At 33.3% G+C, this 24,488-nt stretch overlaps 1 protein-coding gene across 1 annotated transcript in view; it reads right to left on the bottom strand.

Annotated features, from left to right (window-relative positions):
• Window positions 1-24,488, bottom strand: part of LOC148310156 (furin-like protease 1) — a 518,091-nt gene that overhangs the window by 6,340 nt on the left and 487,263 nt on the right. Inside the window, exons 6-13 of the mRNA XM_088259007.1 lie at window positions 16,763-16,935; window positions 15,519-15,728; window positions 14,819-14,957; window positions 14,103-14,289; window positions 13,469-13,642; window positions 13,072-13,190; window positions 10,258-10,448; window positions 9,347-9,461 (exon numbers count right to left, since the gene is read on the bottom strand). Coding sequence (XP_088115133.1) covers window positions 9,347-9,461; window positions 10,258-10,448; window positions 13,072-13,190; window positions 13,469-13,642; window positions 14,103-14,289; window positions 14,819-14,957; window positions 15,519-15,728; window positions 16,763-16,935 — 1,308 coding nt within the window. The remainder of the gene's footprint in view (window positions 1-9,346; window positions 9,462-10,257; window positions 10,449-13,071; window positions 13,191-13,468; window positions 13,643-14,102; window positions 14,290-14,818; window positions 14,958-15,518; window positions 15,729-16,762; window positions 16,936-24,488) is intronic.

The following is a 24,488-nucleotide window of genomic DNA, read 5'->3' as shown; positions in this document are numbered from 1 at the left end:
CACTCTGAATTTTCTTAATTTGGTAGGTATACCTTGAAATTAAAAAAAGTTTGCGGAACACTGTTGTAGAGAATGTCACAAGTACATATCTCATATGGTGATTGACAAAAATTCATCGTGTGATAAACTTCGATTACTCTATTTTGTATATTAAAAGTATTGTTAATATTGTGGTATGTTCAATTAACATTCTTTTTAACATTCATCGTTCACTTTGTGTAATACCACTTTGAAGTGGTACACACAAAGTGAACGATGAATGATAAGGAGAGTGTCAATTAATCTCACTAAAACAATGATGAAAACAAGGCTTTTATCCGTATAATAAATAAATACAGTAAACCCTTCTATAACGTATATAAAGATACCGCATTATCATAGGGAATGTTATAAGGAGTTTTTAAAACTGTTTTTATATTTTAACCAGCTGAAAAGACTGAAATGAGTCATTTAGAATTGAAATACAGTAATTAAACTCTTATCTCTAAACTCTAAACTGTCCGCCTCCGTAGTGTAATGGTCAGCACGCTCGGCTACCGTTCTGGAGGTCCTGGGTTCAATTCCCAGGGGGGTAAAATAAATATAAGTGATTTTTTCACTGTAATATTTATTTAATATCACCCTGGACTGGTACCTGAAGCGGAGGGCTGATCACCTTTCCTTCATGTGTAAAAACGATCAAGATAACACTGCGTTTATATGAAGCAGTGCCCTATGCACCATTTGGGTGCAGATAAGGTTTTTTTTTATTATTATTAATAATTTAACTCTTATAACGTTCCCTTCGATAACGCTGTACCTGTCTCAACGTTAAAGGGGGGTTTACTGTATATATTATCACACTGTAAAAAATAATGATTCGATAAATTTATCAAAGCAGAAGTGGGCAGAATGCAACAGTTTTAGAACTGAATCAAGAAATACGAGATGCGTGAACAAATATAATTTTCTCTCTTACTTCGTGAAAAACCCCATTTCACTTTATATATATCTACATTTGACTAACTCCCTTTATCATCTTCATAATGCTACTAATATATATAACTTAATTAATATTCACATATAAAGTTACACTATCATTACTGGTAAAAGATATGTATTTTAAATTTACTTATCTTTTAACGTATAACATACAATTTCGTAATAAACAAATTACATAGGCTGATGATTTGAGAGAACCTTAAAAAATATCGCTCCCAACAGTACAAATTAAGATTAAATTTAAAAAATAAGTAGGAAATTGGACAAGGAATTTTATTTAATTTAAGATACTTATTTTCATCTTCAAAATTTAGGAACATGATAGATTAACAAGACTTGTATTAATAAAACTGTGATGGATCGTTTTATAAAATTCTACATTAAGATAATTGTGTTAAGTTGAATGCCGCCAAAAAATCAAATTAGTTAATTTATTTTGTAAATAAAGCATTGATAACTTTGTGGTATGGTAAAGCGAGTGTTTTAGCCTAGAATTTTCACTCATGGATTACATGAAATTATAGTAACTTTAAACATAAAGAGTAAATCCACTCACAAGTAGGCATAGGCTATGAAACTTATAATGTTGAAGCCTGAGTAGGGACATGATGAACGGTGTTGCAAAAGTCGTAGCTAGATTTCAGAGTCACTTGGACGTTAGGTAATTAAAAAATAAATAAATAATAAAGTGGTATGGTAATAAAACACTCTCCTTACCATCCATTGTTTACTTTGTGTAATACCACTTTTTTAAAGCACTTATTTGTGACGGTTTAGGAAAATATTCCATCAATGAGAACTTTTTTAAAAGTGGACTCGAAGTTAGATTTAGTTGGTTATTTATTATGGGTAAGTCTTTATTGATTGCTTTACATATTTCTAATTTTTCTAGATTATCTACCCAAAGACCAATTTTATTTACATGTAAAATTTCTATATGAAGTAGTGTTACACAAAGTAAACAATGGATGGTAAGGAGAGTGTTTTATTAATAAATTTATTAATAAAACATAGATATGACACACGAACAAGCATTTTATTGGAAGGCATCTCTCTGAGCAAACTAACAGGGTACTGAGAACTTTCAAAGTAAGTTTCAAAGAATGACAATGATTTATCGGTCTTCCGTTTTTGTCGATAAGTGACGTCGTCCTATGTGATCGATCCCAAGTTTAACAAGGATATATAATATAAATGAAAGGAAGCATCCGGGAACAGAAAATTTCATAGAATAGATCGCAAAGTTCGAGAAAAATATACAAAGGAAATATCTCGTTGTATGAGAAAGATGTCAAACCCTAGCTTCCAATCACATTTTAAATTCAATGATAGCCTTTGTATGAATTTACGATTTTCCAAATGGATATTAGAAAATATATACTAAAGAAATATAATTCGTTGTTTGCGTTTAAACAGGGAGTTTTTATATTAACATTTTAAAGCAAATTCAACACTCGCGATTTTCCCGTATGAAAAATAGCGTAGTTAATTCATTCTGCAATGTGTATACAGAAATTAAACTTAAAGATAATACTACTGCTTAGAAATGTATATATTTATTAAGATAAGCAGTGTTTAAACATGAAAAAAAAACGGTATCAATTAGCTTTGCAATTTGAAAACCATGTATAGTATTAGGAATATTTTGGTAAAAACTTTTATATCGTAGTCGTACAGGAGGAAATGACCAACTAACAAAACGTAAAATGTTCAGGAGGGCCATTTAAGTCTCTTTTGCTTGGCAAGAAAAAAAACATCAATGCAGTTAGTCATTTTCAACAAGTCAATATATTATACCTCCAAGTTTAAAATCGCTTTGGGATTTTTTCCAGGGCAATATTAAGCTGGTAAGATATCAAATAGTCAATAATCACATTTTTGTAAAAAATGCACTTTGTCACACAATATATATATATATATATATATATATATATATATATATATATATATATATATATATATATATATATATATATATATATATATATATATGTATATAAATATATATATTAATTTTTTTAATTTTTTTTTTATATACTTTTTTTTCTGTAGCGTTGAGGGAGGCTAGCTATCTCTCTCATTTTTTAAGGTCTCTGAAAAATACTTGACTACATTACCACATATAATGATCTGGTCATGTACTGATTAGGAAATGTAAATACTACGGGTTTCGGACTGCATCATACAAAATCTATCGCGGCTATGAGATTTAGAATTTCGATATGCTCCTTGAAAACATATGGAAAGAATCAAACAACAGTGAACTTAATACCCAAAAATTAATGCAATATATGTATTTGTTCAAGACTGGTGATCATTATAATTTATATTAAGTACAAGTGTATGAAATGATCACTTAAGCCAGCCAAATGCCAGGTCATGAGCCCTGGAATGCACAGGCTTCCATTTTTATTTGTATAAAAACGATAGACGGTTGGTTCTAACACCATTTATATGGATCAGTATATTACTTTATCCATAGAGAGATGCAAAAATGTGGAAGAGGAGAATATTGCTTGCAAAAACAGATTGGTGTGGGTTCTAGTACAAAGTCAGATTTTCCATCTTACATGGTTTTAAAACTGGACCGCCGATGTGTTTGTTATTGATGATGTGTGATATTACATTTTAAGCTTGTGTGATATTCGTGTGACATTCATATATTAAGTAAGGTAATTGCACTTGACATTTAAGCGACATTTTTCATATTTGCGCTCGTATGTTACAAATTGTTACTAAGTTAATTTATTAGGAATCAGTGTTTGTTGTATTTTGTGCGAAAGAAAACAAGGTAAGTACTTAGTATAAAATTTGGCATACAAATCCCTTATTCTTAAGACGAAAGGGTTCTAATCTACACTTAGAATCAAATAAGTATTGTCTATGGATAGACACTCAATACTTGGCACTTTACGTTTTATATTTACATGGTGCAGTTCATGTCATACAGCAGGATTCAATGAAGGGGTATGGAAACAAACACGGAAGTGTCCATCTTGGTTTAAGAGTAAGGTGGAAAATTGAGTTGAGCTAAGTGGAAAAAATGTTTTATAATTTTTCACATAAATATTTTTTTAAGAATGAAAAAAATTACTGTGACGAGGTTATATTTATTATAACGCGTTTAAAATGGGGATGTTTCAAATTATCTATAAAACGACATATTTGCTCGTTAAAGATCTAACGCGTTTAAAATATGGAAATATGGATGTTTCAAATTATTTATAAAACGATATATTTACTCGTTAAAGATCTAACGCGTTTAAAATATGGACGTTTCAAATTATATATAAAACGACATATTTGCTCGTTAAAGATCTAACGCGTTTAAAATATGGAAATATGGATGTTTCAAATTATTTATAAAACGATATATTTACTCGTTAAAGATCAAACTCGTTTAAAATATGGACGTTTCAAATTATATATAAAACGACATATTTGTTTGTTAAAGATCTAACGCGTTTAAAATATGGATTTTACAAATTATATATAAAACGACATATTTCTTTGTTAAAGATCTAACGCTTTTAAAATATGGATGTTTCGAATTATCTATAAAACGACATATTTGCTCGTTAAAGATCTAACGCGTTTAAAATATGGTTGTTTCAAATTATCTATTAACGACATATTTAAGCGCTAAAGATCTAACGCGTTACAATAGCGATGTTTTAAATTATATATGAAATGACATATTTGCACGATAAAGATCTATAACCTCGCAAAAGTATATATTTAAAATTTTACAGCATTGAGAATTGTGGCTTTTAAACAAGCAAGTTGGAGCAGGGTATGGGATTTACATTTGAAACGTCATCATCATGTTGACTAATGGCAAGCCGTTTAATATTTTCTTATTTATAAAACAGAAAATTAACAATATATTAATTCATTTAGTATCATATTAAAAGCATCGTTAAAATACAATACATAGATATTTAACGTTATCCCCGATTTGTCGAAACACCCTATTATTTTAAGCATTACTATATATAAAAGGATATCTTTTAATACAAATTCCATTATGAATTAACAATGAATATGGGAGTCGAACACTGCAATATATCGTTCCGAACATTTTTAATTTGTTGCCGACGATATTAGAGGTCAAATAAAATATGGAACAAAGTTAATTTATGAAAATTGTAAAATGTTTACATTCTTAATTTTTCTCTTTTTTGTGTGTATATTGGGTTAAAATCGTTTAAAACAATAAAAAAAAAGGATTCAAAAAGAACTCAACCGACAAGACACAAAAGGTGGCTTGGTGGGTCTCTGCAAAAAAATGTTTTAAATATGTTTAAAATTGTGATTTCAATAAATGTATACAATTTATGTTAAAAATAAAAAAAATATTTAATGTTATCCCCGATTTGTCAAAACACCCTATTATTTTAAGCATCATTATATATAAAATGATATATTTTAATACAAATTCCATTTCGAATCTTTTATAATTTTATTCCTTTGAAGAAATATCTACCAAATGAAGCATACACTTCCATCTTTGTTTCCAAACTCCTGAAATATTCAATAAATCTTTCCTACGTCAATTTTTTAAGGTTTGCTGGATGCATATGAAAAATCACAAAACGCTCACTCCTTTCAACAACGTCATATATCAAAATACTTTATTTTTCAGGAGATCGTTTTTAAAGTTTTAGAATATAATGAAATGCATTAAAAATAAATATCAAGTCACTTATTGAACTTTTTACTGTGCAATAGATCATTTTAGGTAAAACCTGAACGTTTTTTCTCCATTCGAAATATATTTAGTTTATTTTAAAAAAAAAATTAAACAATACCTTTTCTTCAAAATTCAAAAACAACACTTTTTGCCCTGTAGCGGGTATTAAGTAAAAATATGCCGCTTTTGCCGAGATATAGTACATTTTCTGGGCATTTCGAAAACATGCACAACTGAAAATTGACGTTTTTCGATATATTATGGCGTTGTTGAAAAGAGTACATTGAAACTATAAATGTAGTTAAGTTGTTTTTTTTGATGAGCGAATGAATGAATAACATATTTAAAATTTATTACCATACTACAAAGTAATTTTAACTTTGTAGTATGGTAATAAAATACTCTACTTATCATTCATCGTTCACTTTATATAATTCCACTTAAAAATACTACTTCAAGACTACCGACTTCAGAATAACCATTCCAACATCAGAACAAATTTAAACCAAATGATGAAATGGTTATCCCAAAACGGGTAGCCATGAAGTAGTGTTTTTAAGTGGTATTGCGCAAAGTGAACTATGAATGATAAGGAGAGTGTTGAAACAACATAAGATTAAAATACAATTATTAAAAAATATATAAATTAATGTTTATACAAGTAAACTACAAGTAAAATTATTTAAAATTAATCTGGAATCCATGTTAGATTTTTTCACAAAATGTACAAATATTATTGTAATGAGAAATACTGTAAAAAAATTGAAACTTACTTATTTACAAAATATTAAATAAATCTGACTGTAAATAACATGTAACTTAGTAAATAAACTTCCCTTTATTATAATACAAACAGCAATAAACATAAAAAAGGATATCATTATTTCATATATTATGTGGTATCAATAAGTGATGTTTAAATATAATTCATTTAGGATATAATGCGATGTAGAAATATCTATTTGAAGGGCTTAAAACTAATGGTAAAACATAACATCTAGATCATTTTACTATTGCTAACAAATGAGGAACGCAAGGACAATAATGATGACATTAATAAGTTACATGTCGCTCCTTTGGTGTAACAATGACGCAATTACACTTTTTAAAAAATCAAGGTAAAAACGTATATATCGTAGTCGTACAGGAGAAAGTGACCAACTAACAAAACGTAAAATGTTCAGGAGGGCCATTCAAGTCGCTTTTGCTTGGAAATAAAGTAAACATCAATGCAGTTGGTCATTTTTAACAAGTCAATATATTTTACAACATTTTGAGTGCGTCCAAATACTTGTTCACAAAATCTGGATTATCTCCAATTACAGGAGTTATTTTCATATTATTTTTTAGTGAAGTTCTAGTGAAGAACAAGGTTTCTAAATTGGTTCATATATATAGAACTTCCAAGGATTGTGGTTGTCAATAATGGGTAGAATTGGTGAATGTTACACGTGTGTAAAGTGATCACTTAAACCAGCCTATGACGGTCGTCAGCCCCGTAAATGCCCAGACTTCCATATTCTTCTTCATCTTTGATGAGATGTCAAAAAATAATAAGTCAATATATACTTCCAAGTTTAAAATCCTTTGGGATTTTTTCAGGGCAATATTAAGCTAGTAAGATATCAAACAGTCAATGATCACGTTTTTTAAAAAAAAATGCACTTGGTCTCTTTCTCGTGTATGCTTATGTCAAAATGTGCGCAAATACTGTTTACATAGGGAGAAACATCAACAGAATTGCTTTTGTGGTGAAATTGTCATTGTAGAATTGAGTGAAATGGCACCATTTCTGTTGCTACAGCATCTGAATGGCATCCCCTGAATATTTCTAAAAGCGTAATCACCCCATTGTTGCACCAAATGACCGAAATATCAAAATTAATTTCGTGTAGTTCATTCATGATTTTTTTCGTAATAACCCCTATGAACACTTGCATAGTTCCGTTTATTGCGGCAAACGAACCGCAAACGCAACGCAATAACGTCTGGATATATCGGTCAAATGGGGCAGAATACCATATGCGTAACCGCGTTGATATTGCTCACCGCACGTTCGTTTTAATATATTCCACAGTGTATTTGGGTTGCATCTGGGCTGCGATCCCAGGTATATTGACGTGGTTAAGTCGTTAAATAAGCGCGTTTGTTGAACACGCCAGTGCGCCCAGCTTTGCTGTTATTGAAAAGCATTGCGCGTGCGCGATAGTTATTTAAAAATCAACTTTACGTTTTTTGATATTTGATATTATCAAAGCGTAGATCTGCTACTGTGATATGGAAATTATTGTAAAAACATATGATAAAACGTATAAGCGCGAGCATCAAAATTTCAAATAAACATCTCCCCATCTAGTATCTAGCGAGTGTTTTTGCCTAGAATTTTCACTTACGAATTACATTAAATTATAGCAACTTTAAACATAATGAGTAAATCCGCTCACGAGTAGGCATAGTCTATAAAATTTAAAAAGTTGAAGCCTTAGTAGGGTCACGATAAGCGGTGTCGCATAAGCCGTAGCTAGATTTCAGAGTCACTTGGACGTTAGGTAATTAAAAAATCATCAGAGGCTAAGTATGAAATCGCGGTTATTTAACGATTTAACTTCTTGGATACGAACCTAAGATCACAGTTCTGAGGTGCGTTTATTTAAATAAACGAACGTGTACAAAGGGACTATTTTAAAAAAATCGAACGAAAAATAAATGAGTTACATTTGATCAATGACAAAAGGTTTTAAAAAATTTAAACAATAATAATTTTATAATTTTTAACACGGACACACTGTAACTTAGTCGATAGACGAACGCAGAAGCGTTCATTTTTGTCAAAAATGTAAAAGGCTTTAATTGGAAAGACGATTCTGGAATACACATCTAACTTACTTTTCAATTGTACTCGCAATAATTACGCTAACAATTTGAAAATTGTCTAACTAAAAGTACAAAACATACCTCGATCACAATATATATTTTTATTAAATAGTGTTGGCTTATTATATTTGGATGACGAGATTGGTTATTCGATCATCGGTTAGCCGAAATCGCCACTGGAAGGAGTGTGGTAATTGGCCGATGATCCGATTACGTCACCGAATGATTTTAACGAACGATTTCCGTCCAATTTGCTAAGAGTTAATTCACGTGAAATAGAGACGTCTGCGCAAAGGGACGATTTATTGGTGGAATCGTTAAAATTATTTAGAAATAATCTAGCTGATGGCCGAGACCATGATTCTAGATTTAACGAAACACGATCGCCTATTACATTTAATTTGTTATTGAATATATCTACACGCGGTTGATTTAAACTATTTATCAGGGACATATTAGCTCCGTCATCTTTCATCACAGATAAGCGAGTAAGAACATGTGGAGAAGAAAATATGACTTGTTTCTTATTCGATACTTTACTAAAAATTGCCAAGGCAAGCACGTCTTTTTCTTCTGAACTTATCGCTAGGTTTTCTGTTTTGTATCCACTATCCATTTGATCGGATTGATTGTCGTTTGAGTCAATTTCTGAATTTCTGTCTTCATTTTGAGATCCATCTTGGTTGGGTGTGTTTTGGATGCTGTTGGTGTGTCTCCGCTTGCTAGTTTTCGGTTCGTTTGATGTGGCTTGAGGGACATTGAGTGTATAGAACAATACAAGAAGGAATAAGCACAAACCTATACAGTGTTGGGGTTCCGTCGCTACATAATTGAGACAACCAGAACTGGCGGCCGAGTCGTCGGTGTTAGAATCTTGCGAACCCTGCTTCTCCACTCTTCCATCTTCTCGGATCTGTCGGAAAATTTAGAAAAAATAAGACAACTTCAAAAATTTATTCGGCAGTCACTTTTTTTAAATATGTAATAAATTTAATTTACTTTGTTTATTTTTTATTTTATTTACTTTTTTATATAAAAAAAATAATAATTGTAAAACGAACTCCCTCTCTAAACACAAGTATCTACTTTATTAGAGAGGTAGAAACGTTATATTTGAAATGTTTTGAATATTTGACAACTATTTTGTATTATTTAAATATGTATTTTGTAAAAAAAAAATATCTTTTCATTTTTTAACTCAAATTTTACTTGGTTGATATCACTATTTCTTTAAATCTACTGTGACACGTGTTTCAATGCGTTTCGCATCATTTTCTAACACCGTATGACGAATGCGATGCAGTGCCCTATGGACCATTGATTGATTGGTTAGGTTGATATAAAGATGATAAAGTTAAACGTTAATTGAAAGAGTTTCTGCTTAGTAAAAAGCTTCTTTCGTCTCACTGTAGATGTCTCTAGTTCTAGTGATTCAAGTACAATGTTTCAAAATTGGATCATATATATAGAACTTCCTAGAATTTGAGTAGTGTGGTTGTCAATCATTGGTAGAATTCGTGGAGGTTGCACGTGTGTAAAGTGATCACTTAAACTAGCTTACGACGGTCGTAAGCCCCGTAAATGCCCAGACTTCCATATTCTTCTTCACCTTTGATGAGATGTCAAAAAAAAAGTAAACAAATATGTTGACATAACGATGATAAATTCAAACGTATCGAAGTCGAGTAAAAGATAAAAAAAATACTAACTTTTTGAGTATCCCTCCACCTAGAGTTGGACCGATCAGACTCGATGGAGTTGTGTTGGCCCGCTTCGCCCTCGCCCATGTTGAGTTCCACTTGGCCCAGGGAGTTCGGAACGGTGCCGGGAACTATATCCAGACCTTCCTGAGCGGGCACCTCGGTCCCGTAGAATATCATCCCCCACTGGGACAGGGAACCTGAACATCCAAACAGGTCACTTAGAAAAGCAGGAACGGTCGCAGACAATTCGAATGAGAGATCATGCGACATTTCATACATATGAAAAAAAAACAAAGGAAAAATAAAACTTTGTATACTATCAATAAAATAAATCAAAACACGATCAATGGTTTCATTATTTTTCTTAATGATAGCTATTTCGCCTCGGGCATTATTAAACTATGTCGAAAAAAACAGATACACATATTTAAAAACAAAATTTGTTTAAAGCAGTTCATAAAGTAGAAACGCAAATTGTGTGCAAAAATAGATGGTGTGGAATTCTATTCTCCCTGCCTACCCCACCGGGAAGTGGGGTTGATGGTTATATAGTTTTTTTTTTTAAAGTTAAATTCTTCTCATATGCAGTGAATGGATTTTTTTAAGACTGACGTCCAAAATATATGAAAAATATCCTTGGTTTGTTCGCTATGGAGGCGAAACAGCTGTCACAAAATTAAATAGTGTCGCTTAAATCATAAAACGTGTTTTAATTATAATAGTAAAAACATATTATGAGAGTCTACAAACTACATAAATGCTAATTCAACAGATAAAACTTAAAATGTGAAAGACTTGTATGGAGAAAATCGGCTTTTTACACTAGTTGAAACATGACATAGAAATTCAAGAGTCAATAATTCTAGCAGTAATATGAGTGTTACAGTAATTAAATGAAAAGTTTTCACGAATTTAGAGATAAAAAAGTCAATCATTTTGTAACTCACACATGCTAGACTTTAGGATTTTTTTTCTTCAAATTTTTTCATTAATGCATTTTAAAAATCTTACCACGGTTCAAGTGCATTATTATAAACCAATGGCTTAAAATTCATTGCAAATGCGTATTAATTTGTTAGATCGAGTAATTGAACAAACAGTCAAACATGCACTTTCAAGGTTGCAATATTTTCTATAGCACCGATCTTTCTTGGTTATAAAGGTGTATTGAAATAAATCGTTAAAATACTTTTATACGTATCTATATATTGTAATTAATAAAAATATAAAGTTGACTAATTAGTGAAAAGAAGTAGACTATCATATGTCAACATGACAACACTGAAAAGTGCAACAAGACATATACAGGAACATGCTTGAAACGAAAATAAAAGAAGAGCCTATAAAAAATAAAAGTACAAAAGTAATATAAAATAACAATAACAAAATAAAATTGGTAAACTTTGCACTACAAAAAGATGAAAAAATAATTAAAATAAAATAAAAAAACTTCACGTTACACACTATAAAACAAGGATAAAAACTAAAATCAACAAGCGATTGTAAACAGCCAGGCAATATGTTGTTGAAGCTGTAAAGCTATCGGCAATACCCTTGTCTTCCGATGTAAGACTGGACTCGTGGTGATCCCTATCCATCTCGCTGTCCAGAGATTCCTGCGGAGCCAGACCTCGGAGGTACAGCTCGGGATGAAACTGTGACAGGGGGGGATGCTGCCGGGATGGCTTATTTGCGACAACGTCCACCTTGGGATACGGGAACAAAGCAGGATAGATGTGCTGTATTTTTGGATACTTCTGGAACAACGAGGGAATCCTCGAATTCTTAGGGGCTACGTGTCCATCCGGCGGCTGATCGACGAATATGAAGCCTCTGAAGTTTGGAGGGTTCGTGGAGACTTCCATGGTACTCGGGTAAGGCCTTGTCGAGAACAGGTCATCATCTTCTGTAGACATTCTGGACTCGGATTTCCTAGCGATGGATTCCACTTTATACACAGGATTGTCGGATTTAAGATTGACGTTTAAATCAAACGGTTGCTTTGAAACGTTTTTCTGAAATTTCGTGGTGTGATAAGGTATTGTTGAGTCCGAATTGACTAGAGCCGTTTTGGACAATTTGGTGGTTTTTTCGTGTTTCGGGTTTTTGGTCACTCCTGACATCGTAAGCGTGGTTTCTTGTCTTGGTTTTTCAGTGGTGAGAGACAAAAAATGCGATTTCTTTTGACCGGAAGAAGATGACCGAAGTCCAGACGATGAATCTGTTTGTCTCTGAGGACCTTTTCCATTTCCGTATTGTCTATTGTAAGATGAGGTTTTGTTAGTTATGCCTCTGAGGCTGGTTACAGTCGGCCTGATGGAAGACTTGTTTTTGCCTTGAGAGTTTCTGTGTTGATTTTTGACGTTCTTATTCTTTTTTGTGTTCCCGCTTGAGCTGACTACATACTGCGTAGAAAGGTTACCGTTTCCATTATTTTTTCCGGTGTTCTTATTTCTATTTTTGTTAGATGGCATCACGACGGAAGGCACAAGGACGGATTGGGTAATATTAATTTTGTAATAATTGTTATTATAAGGACTGGGATCATTTTTGTCGGCCGGGCTTCCAGTGCCATAGAATATGAGCGCCCAGTCTTGAAGGGTGGCGCGCCCTATAAATGTTCATAACACAAACATATTAGGAAGCGTAAAAGTTATCTCGTTCAGTTAATATAATATGAATCAGGCCTAAATACAAAATATACAGGATTAAGAGAGTTATTAGTTGAAACCGTATTAAATGTATATTGTTAGTTTGATTAAACGTAAATGGTATTTTACAAAATATATGTTATTAAATTTAAAAAAAAAGGATCCATACCCAAATATCTTCCTTCGTTGTGGATCTCCAACTGCCAAATACCATAAGGAGACTCTCCCCATGTATGGACAGACATGAAAGGCCATGAAACGAAACCGTTCCGTGATATATCGTGTGACCTTAAAATAAAACATTCATTTTACAAACAAATGATAACTAATGGTGATTTGAAGAAAGAATGCAAGGCTGAGATAAAACAAATTTATGAGGAGAATGTGGTTGGTAATAAATGCAGAAGAAAACGGAAGAAAACAAAGCATGATCAAGTATTTCAAATGCTTAAAAGTGGTCAGGTCAGGAATCGGAATCATCGGCGGGTTTGTATGAGGACTTGCATGATTTAAAAAAAAAGTGACGACTAAAGATAAAGTAATTTTTAAGTGTATCTTTTTCTAACCTGGACGCGAGGAGAGTTGTCTTAGTTCCAGCCGGCGATGTGAGGTTTATCTGCAGATCTCCACGACGAGCGGCCGACAAGGTGATTTTGGCCTGGACATGTTCCAAGTAGTTGACTCCAGCGCAGTGATTTACAGCGAGTTGCAATACCACTTGGCTCTTTGCCGGGATCAACCTAGACAGATAATTGAATCAGATTATGACCGAGTTAAGAACTTTAAGGCTAAAATTAAAATAGCAGTTTTTCTTTAAATCTATCTCAGAGTAAAAGGAAAAAATGTGGTAAAGAAAACAGATGAACGTGGGACAGAGCAGTTGGGATTATCTAAGACATCCATTAAGGCATTAGAGATATACCAAGAACAGGTCCGTAAAAAGGCCGAAATCCAACAGTCAATGAGCTAATGATGAAGAAGAAAAACAACGTGTACAAATAACATAAGAGATATATCAAGACCAGGTCCGTAAAAAGGCTTAAATTCACCATTCAATGAGCAAAGATGAAGAAGAAAAAACACAGCGTGCAAATGACACAAGAGATATACCGAGACCAGGTCCGTAAAAAGGCCTAAATCCAACAGTCATTGAACTAAAAATGAAGAAGAAAAACAGAGTTTGTTGATTTGGTGACTTACTTGTCAACATGAGGCGCTGAGACTTCGCAGTGACGCTGCTGGGGAACAGTTCTCCAAGAGCGGGCCAAGCGGACCATGGCAGAGGCATCCATCAATCCATAGCCGAAGGAGTGCGAGACATTCCTACCGACTCCATTGATCCGCCAGCCAGTGGTGGCGAGGTTGGCTGGCTTTGCAGTGCGTACCACTGTAAAAAATATTTTTTATTAATCCACCCACAAGGAAGGTCATATGTGGGGGTCCTCACCAAAACGTCACATATCCATGATAAATGATTTTAAGTAATCAGAAATTCTAGCTTGTAAAATTGTTACGTTTTGGTGCGATTTAATGATTTCATATTGGTTCAACACAGGATTGGTCACGTTTTGTCGCAATTTTAATTCAGATTTCGATAGTAAACGTAATAGATTTGCATTTCAAGGATTTTTTTGTACAATAATGTAACTTTTTGGTGAGGACCTCCATAATATGACACATGTTCAGATTTTATAAAATCTTAAATCAAAATGTAAAATACAAAATAAATTTAAACATTACTGCTGTCCGCTGTCCGTTTTGGGATCGATATTGACATTGTAGACATTGTACCTACTCAGTCCTTAAAAAAACATAGTACATTGCCATAGCTGACTCGCCTAGGGTGCTCAGAATATTAGAAAACGTAGCATCTAAACCAACCAGAATTTAAACTAAAGAACAATATTTCTTCTTACCAATATGCTGCATATCTCTCCATGTCAAATCTCTATTAGCTTCCAGGACCAGCGCACATATTCCAGCAGCGAGAGGCGCAGAGGCCGATGTCCCAGTATGGCTAGTGGTGCAAGAGTGGTGCAAGTCGGTGGTCACAACCTGTGTACAAAATATCATAAATATCACCCGGTCGCATATGGAAATAAAGAGTCCTAAATAAAGTTTTCTTCAACGGGTACGGTAGCCAGGTACATTATACGTTATTTCGGAAATCAAAACCGGACTATCTAGACGTCCACTGATTAGAAGATTTAATAGATAATACTATATTTAATCTTCTTCCTTTTAGAGTATTTTTTTTGATGTTTTAAATCACTTAACGATATGAATGTGTATATTAACCCTTTGGTGGGCGGTGGGAAGATGTATTCCCACCTAAGAAAATGGCACAAAAAAGTCATTGGGGAGCAGTGTTTTCACTTGGATTTTACTAATGTCAATTAAAAAATATGATGATTTTTATTCCGACTAAAATTAGGTGACTGAAATGGTTCCGTGGGATATATGCTTCCCACCACGATTATCTTTTTACCACGAATATTTTTTTTAATATTTTTTTTCTACATTCATATTATAAAATGGCTTGTTAACAAATTCACGTAAGTAATTTGAAGTAATTATAAGGAATAAAATTTTTCCACCAAAGGGTTAAAATCATACCTGTTTATCATTTGTGGATCCGCTGCTGTAAGTGGTCGCCAAGGTCGAGCTGCACATCTCGGAGTACCAGGGCACTTCGCCCTTCTCCGTGGCAGAGCTGATTGAAAGGGTCCAGATGGAGTTGGTATACCCATCGCAGTTGCAGTTGTCATGATCTCTGCCCCCGTTGCCAGAGGCCCACACGAAGATGGACCCCTTGCCAGCTCGACCCTTGGAACAAAGAAAAAAATATAAAATTAATTTTTTTTAAAAATAAGTTAACACAATTCTTATAGTAAAATTAGTATATAAATTCGGAATATAAGATATAAATTGGAATTCGAAGAAATAAAAAAAAACCTTGATTTTCGATAAGCAATTGTAGTTTTTAGAATCTAGAAAAATATCAAAAAGATCATGGATGCTGCAAAGAGAAAATATGGTTCGAAGACATGGCCTAGCTGACGTTGTCCATGACAGAAGGACCTACGACCCGAGGACGAGGAAAGCTAGCCCCAGCAGCCTACAAAGACGATAAGTTGGGATGTAGCCAGGAAGAAGAAGAAGACATTATTTTTTTATATCAAACATAGATGAAGAAGGAAGAATGTGGAAGTCTGGATATTTACAGGGGCTACGACCGTCAAAGGCTGGTTTAAGTGATGGATCTACCCACGATTGGCAACCACACTAATTCTTGAAACTTCTAGATATACGAATAAATTAAAACAAAGTAAATAAAAAAAAACTTGGTATGGAGTCTAGGAAGGGGTGAGTCTTATATCGCTCACTCCTTTCAAGAACGTCATAAATCAGAAATCGTCAATTTTCAGTTGGGCGTGTTTTCGGAATGCCCAGAAAATGTACTATGTCCCAGAAAAAGCGGCATATTTTTAACTTAATATTTACCCGCTACAGGGCAGAAAGTGTTCTTTCTGCATTTTGAAGAAAAGGTATTGTTTAATTTTTTTTTTTTAAATATATTAAATGTTTTTCAAATTGAGAAAAAACCTTCAGGTTTTACCTAAAAAGATCGGTTGCATAGTAAAAAGTTCAATAAGTGGCTTGATATTTATTTTTAATACATTGTATTATATTTTTAAACATTAAAAACGTTCTCCTGAAAAATCAAGTTTTTTTTATTTATGACGTTCTTGAAAGGAGTGAGCGATATGTGTTTTAAATTATATACATAGATCTATACAGATCCCGGTGATGGAGCCACTGACCTATAACTAGCATAATAATAAGTAATCTCTATCTACCTTAGTTACACCTTCTATGAATGCCCTTGTAGCTAGCTCTCCAGGTCCATCGACAGACTTTCCGTCATCATCAGGACCCCAGGAGGCGCTGTAGATGTCTATATGCTGGGGGTTCAGGCTCAAGGATCTGGCTTCCACGGCGTCCGTGACGTCGCCGTCCAACATCCGGACTCCTGGTAAAGAAGAAAAATAAAAAAATAATTAAAGAAATGTACCAAGCAATGTTGATTATAAATATGCAATAAAACGATGTATGGTAGAAGTTCGAATGCTGACAAAAAAATGCAATGTTGTGTACGAATGGTTGTTGAATAAAAATGGATAGAATTTTACCACAAAGTGTCTGCCAAATCAATAAATGAAATGATAAATTTCCCACAATGTGTATTTAAATCACTCGCACTTCAGAAAAAAAAACATTGGACGTCCGTATAAAAAACCATAACAAAAAAAGAACGCCACAAATTGATCTGTGATGATATTTTATTTATATCACTAAATTATATACAAACATATATTTATATCGGAAATTGTACGGCTTTACATTAAAAAAATATATAATAAAAAATAGTTACATTAACAATAGTAAACATTATATTACATTAACAAAAATAGTTACATTTATAATAATAAAGCCAATTAAACAATTCCACATTTATGTTATAATAACTATTAAAACATTAAGAGATAAAAAAGAAAAAAAAGGGAAGAGTGGGAGTGTGTGTGTGAGAAAGGGAGTAAAAGGGAAAGGGTATGGTATAAAAAATGATAAATGCAGGAAGGAAAAAAAAGGAGAGTTATTTATGAGTGGTTAAAGGATTTTTTCTATGGAACAAGATTAAAAAAGAATATATTTAAAATATACACACACATGCACATACACACACACACACACACACACACACACATATATATTTATATATATATATATATTATATATATATATATATATATATATATATATATATATATATATATATATATATATATATATATATATATATATATATATATATATATATATATATATATATATATATATATATATATATATATATATATATATATATATTATAATAATAAAACCCTTATCCACACCCCAATGGTGCATAGGGCACTGCGTCATATAAACGCAGTGTTATCTTGATCGTTTACACATGAAGGAAAGGTGATCAGCCCTCCGCTTCTAGTACCAGTCCAGGGTAATATTGAATAAATATTACAGTGAAAAAATCACTCATATTTGTTCTTACCCCCCCTGGGAATCGAACCCGGGTCCTCCAGAACGGTAGCCGAGCGTGCTCACCATTACACTACGGAGGCGGACAAATATATATATATATATATATACATATATATATATATATATATATATATATATATATATATATATATATATATATATAAATATATATATATATATATATATATATATATATATATATATATATATATATATATATATATATATATATATTTATATATATATATATATATATATATATATATATATATATATATATATATATATATATATATATATATATATATATATCTTTTAGAGCAAAAGTATAAAAATAGCCGATAAAATTGTTTGCTCCCGGAAACTGTTTCGCAGGATTCCATAAAGTGTTCAATACAGCAAATTGAGACCTTTCCTAAATTCTGGGGAAGCGCTAGTAAAAGGGTCGTGCTGATTTCTAGCGCTTACAACTTTTACAAGTGCAAACGAGTTTTTCTCAAATCTGGCCGATTTGCGATTTCCAATACGCCCTGGGCTTCGTCCATTCAGACTTCCTCCGTAAAAGTTGGCTCGGAGATTACCCCCGGATTCAGAGACGCTCGCCATACGGATATCGAAATATTTTCAGTGGATGCGAGCAAAAAAGGTAGATAGATAATATTTACTACAACTCAACTTTTAAAATTAGAATATTAATATAAAATATGTATAATAGATACGGGCTCAGAATTTAAGTATTCCTCTGTTATATAATTATGCATTACATGAAAGTATTATAACAAATTATGATAAATTACCAAAACAAAAATTGTCATGAACATATTACTAGAAATAAGGATAAAATAATACTGCCATTTATGAAAAAAACAGTCTCAAAATTGTTGTATAAGGGTTTGAAAATATATGATGAGATGCCTGAATGCATGAAGAATGAAAGCAGTCTGAAAGAATTTAAAAATAAATGTTTTTACTGTAAGGAAATGGAAATAAATAAATAGATATAGTAAATTAAGTTTATATAATAGTTGAAATTAGTTGTAATATAAGCTTACTTAAGAAATAGAAAAAAAAAAAAAATATATATATATATATATATATATATATATATATATATATATATATATATATATATATATATATATATATATATATATATATATATATATATATATATATATATATATATATATATATATATATATATATATATATATATATATATATATATATATATATATAAAGTTATTCATTTGCAGGGACGGAAATGAATAATTTGTGAAAAAATCAGGGATAAAATCACCAATACACAAACGTTTCTATGCGTGGCGTGCTTTGCATATACGCGCATGTCGTAGCGTGTTTACTGCGCCAGTAGTGCGCAGATCGTCTTACGCGGCGGTCGTGTCGCTACGCCAGCTATTGCGGCTACTTGCGGTGTATTTTTTCTCGTTTTCAAATACTTATCAGAGCTAACATTGCAAGATTGTTACATATGAACTTCAACTATGGTCAATAAAAGCAACATTTAGGAATATTCATATTTTTCCCATTTTTAAAAACGGGAATGTGTATTTTGACAAATGTACAAAATACATTTATCACCGGTGCACGAGGAAATTTTTAGCGCCGTAAGGGCGACTGTCCACTACCCGGAATTTGACCATCCGGCAGTCCGGTTGAAAAATGAAAGCGACTACGACAGTTTAGCGTGATCGAATTTACGCACAACGTGTTCACGCACTAATCAAGAGCTCCGATCCGAAGAAAGATGGACAAAAGAACAAGCCAATCCAAGCCAATTGTCGTTTGAAAACGCTAACTGACGTGACGGACAGTAAAATTTCGCGTAATTCCGTGTAGTGGACAAACGCCCTAAGGGAAAAGATAAAGCACAACGATTCTGTGGCAGTAAAGATACGTGTATTTTTTTAAATCCGGGGGTCGATTAAGACTATCCATCTTTCATCCAGACTGTGAATATGGCTCGCCTTGGGCAGAACACGTACAGGAAACTTTAATCTCCCGTTCTAGGTGATTTTGGTAATAGCTTCGTGTTGACAAATGAAAAGATTAGTGTCCATCTGAATGGCACGGCGTGGAATTAGCTGGATTTCCTTTTTGACGAGGTGAAAGGTGGGAGAATTTGTCACAAGAAGGAATCAAATATATATCAGGCAAGCAAATGATTCGATACAAACTGGCATTAGGAGAATCCCTCGTGACGTTCCTGAATAGGAACACGATAATCCGATTCTCATTAGCAATTTTGAGGTTCCCGGAAGCCAATATATGAATTTTATTGGAATAACAGACAAAGGGTTAATAGAAAGGGCCTTGAAAGAATCCTTTACTTGAGAATATACACGTACATTTATGGAAATGCCTGAACTAGGAATCACAAATATATTCCTTGCGTTGATCTAAACTAGAAAGGACGTAAAGACTACACGCGTAGTGAAAAAATATCCTTATTTGTAATTTATACTATAATATAATATATTATATGAATAAATCTATCATTATATTTAAATAATATATTAAGTCTGCAGATGACAGGTTTATTTACATGAATTTTATACTTGTCCGCCTCTGTAGTGTAATGGTCAGCATGCTCGGCTACCGTTCTGGAGGCCCTGGATTCGATTCCCAGGGGGAGGGGGGTCAAATAAATATTCTTCTAACCCTTATCCGCACCCGATGGTGCATAGGGCACTGCATCATATAAACGCAGTGTTATCTTAATCGTGAACACATGAAGGAACGGTGATCAGCCCTACGCTTCAGGCACTAGTACAGGGTAATATTGAATAAATATTACAGCGAAGAAATGACTTCAATTGCATATTTGACCCCCCCTGGGAATTAAACCCGGGACCTCCAGTACGGTAGCCGACCGTGCTGACCATTACACTACGGAGGCGGACAAATAAATATAAGAGATTTTTTCACTCTAATATTTATTCAATATAAACCTTGATTGGTACCTGTAGCGGAAGTCTGATCACCCTTCCTTCATGTGTTAACGATCAAGATAACACTGCGTTTATATGATTTAGTGCCCTATGTACCATCGGTTAGCATATATATATATATATATATATATATATATATATATATATATATATATACTACTACTACTACTACTACCATCACGCCGTTTCCCCGCAGTGGTAGGCAGAGAGGATGGAACGCCACACTCTTCTGTCCTGACATACACTCCTAGCCTCCTTCACATCCATACATCTAGTCATACATGCCCTCCGATTACGCAGACTTTTGACTCCGCCAGATTTTAGGTACATATATATATATATATATATATATATATATATATATATATATATATATATATATATATATATATATATATATATATATATATATATATATATATATATGTATTATATATAAGTTATCAAAGTATAGTTGCCCTTCCTAGAGGTGTCCGAATATATTCCGAAATTTCTCCAACGCAACACGAAATTGTTCTCGACACAGACCACACGGTCCAATGTCCAGTTTCCGAAAGGCCTTTAACTATTCACCCGGAAGGTAAACTACACAAGACTCGGATACACGAGATGGTGTTTGTATTGGAACCCTAAAGATCGATACGACAAAGTTATCCTGGGATGAAAGCAGACAGCATTCACTTATTTGTTCAAGGGATGGATTTAATATGGTAAACGCAAGGAAAATATCGCAGAGGTCATAAGGATGAAATTGAATCGAAGCCTTTCATGGCACGCTTTATTATTTATTGATTCGGCATTAACTTTGTGGAACAACATGACAATTTATATAATATATTTGAAAAAAAATTCTTGTCTCAACGAAAGCAGTATAGCCGCTTGTGTACTACACGGAATTTTACCGTCCGGCAGTCCGGTTTTGAGATATAAAAGCGACTACGACAGTTTAGCGTGATCGAATTTACGCGCAACGTGATCCGAAGAAAGATGGACAAAAAGCACAAGCCAATCATCGTTTTATCATTTTATTTATTGATTTGGCGTTTAATTTGTAGAACTCCATTTTAATTTATGTGTTAATTTCAAATCAAACTCAGATTCATTCGTTTGACAATGCCCTAACAAGGCGAAACAATAGTCACAATATTATTTTTTTATGTTTTTTTGTTAATAAAATACAACTTAGTAGACTCAAAAAATCTGTGTTTGATTAAAAATTAATACATAAATTAAAATCGTTTTATCACGCTAACTGAAGTGCCGGACAGTAAAATTCCGTGTGGTGCACAAACGCCCTATTAGCGCTCATACTGAATAAATCGGGTCACCATCGCCTTACATTAGATATATAAATCCAAGCAGAGAAATTAGATGGCGCTGTAAACCATAATGCTATAAATAACCGACGACCTGAAGTGCTTTTGCGAATACCTCACTACATTCTCGCGGGAATGCATTGAATCAAATCAGATCGCATTAATCACACTGGTGACACGCTGCGATTCGAGTCGGGCAGGCCGATAAGGTTAATGGACGTCCGTTGTCTGTGTATGGACAGTGAATGGTCATTGTCAGCGTCGGCCAATGGGAAGTATGCTAACTAACTGATAGGCCAAACACTATGTACTGATTATTCTGAATATTGATTGCTTACTGCATATATGGACAGCTGCCGACCCTCAATCATCTAACGGTGGGGACGGGAGCATTTCGTGGTAACGTAACGTCGTAGCTTCGCTCGCGGCGAGCGCTCCGACTATGGATGGAGCGCTCGGCTCGCTGTACTGACTACACGAATGCTCGCATCGTAACGTGTTACGTTACGACGAAATGACTCCGGTCAGTCTCCACCATTAACTCTTACCACTCTGTAGGCCAGACATTCTGGCCCGTATGATTCTAGTAGGCAGCTCCGTGGGCCACAATGTCTGGCCCGGCGCAGGTATAACTTTAATCACTGATTTCTCTATCACCCAAGTAAATCCTACCAAAAAATATTTCAGATAAATACAGTTAATCTTAATTAACATGGTCATACGAATTGTCAGAAAGAGTGTCCCAAAATTAGGGAACCAAAATATTTATTTCAATGGTAAAAAAACGTCGCTTTTTTATCAGAGTAGCTTTTTATCAGTTATGAGAAAAAATGGTCAGAGTGGAAAAGGTTTACCTAACTAACTATCATGTAACTTCACGCTGCGGTATGTATATGTACAATAAATATGTACATACCCGCCAATTATTCAGACTCCTAACCTGATCACGGCTGAGTATTTGATATACCTGATCAAGTCAAGTTTTCCTCGGTTTTCCTCTCCTTCTTTTACCAACCACATTCATCTCATAAATGTTTTACCGTTCTTTCGACAGATTGGTGCGGCGTTCTATTATCTATGCCTATCCCTACGAGAAAGTGGCATAATGGTTAGTTTTAATAATACTATTTATAGATTTGGCGTTTAATTTGTAGAAATCTATTTTAATTTAAACATTAAATGTGTCGGGTTGTGGTCCTGCGGTTAGTGTCGCGGACTCTTACTAGAATTTCTCGGTTCGAACCCACTCTACCACAATTTGATGCCTATAAGCCGATTAGGCTCACAGAAATAGCATGCAATTAAAATATTTGAGTAAATAATAAAAACTCAAATATTTCTTAACATCAAACACTGATTTTTGGAGTAAACTAAATTGTCTTTTATTCTTAAAAATACATAAAAATACAATATAGAAGACTATAAAAATAGTGTTTGATTTAAATATTTCATTCAATTCATTCAAATTCTTATCCGCATCCCAATGGTGCATAGAGCACTGCATAATACAAACGCTGTTATCAGTTAACAGTGTTATCTTGATCGTTTAACACATGAAAGAAATGTGATCAGCCCTCCGCTTCAGGTACCAGTCCAGGGTACTATGGAATAAATATTAGAATGAAAAAAATCACTTATATTTATTTGACCCCTCTGGAAATTGAACCCGGGGCCTCCAGAACGGTAGCAGAGCGTGCGGACAAAATATTTTATATATATAAACTTTTTATATTTTATATTTAAGCGGATTTTAATATTTAATATTTATAAAGTTTTTTATTTAGAGTATTCATTCATAAAGCCTTCAGTATAACCCATCGATCCATCGTAGTTTAATGTAACAGCTTTTTAAAACGTAAAAAGGATATCTTCAAAAAATATAACGTGTCTCCGGGGGAAGGAATGGGGATAGGTAAGACGAATGGGAGGGAAAGTCGTAGAAAATGTAAAGTCAAGAATTATACTGTCATTGGTCCCAGCGGGTTCTGAACAAAACTTAACTGTATGTGAAATGTTACACAATGTCTTAACAATCCAACTTTCGCACAGAATGCATTAAGTTACCATGCCAGTGAGTTTGGAGACAATCTCCAAATCGTAAATGACAACGAAAATGAAGGAAATTTAAATTAATTAGAAATTATACAAAATAAAGCAATGAATGTAGTTTTCTATATTATTATAGAAAAAAGATA

Source organism: Brachycentrus maculatus, unplaced genomic scaffold (genome assembly GCF_059751285.1).
Source record: "Brachycentrus maculatus isolate JH-2025_06_01 unplaced genomic scaffold, ASM5975128v1 h1tg000105l, whole genome shotgun sequence".
NCBI lineage: Eukaryota > Metazoa > Arthropoda > Insecta > Trichoptera > Brachycentridae > Brachycentrus > Brachycentrus maculatus.
This window is presented reverse-complemented; position numbering and strand designations above follow the sequence as displayed.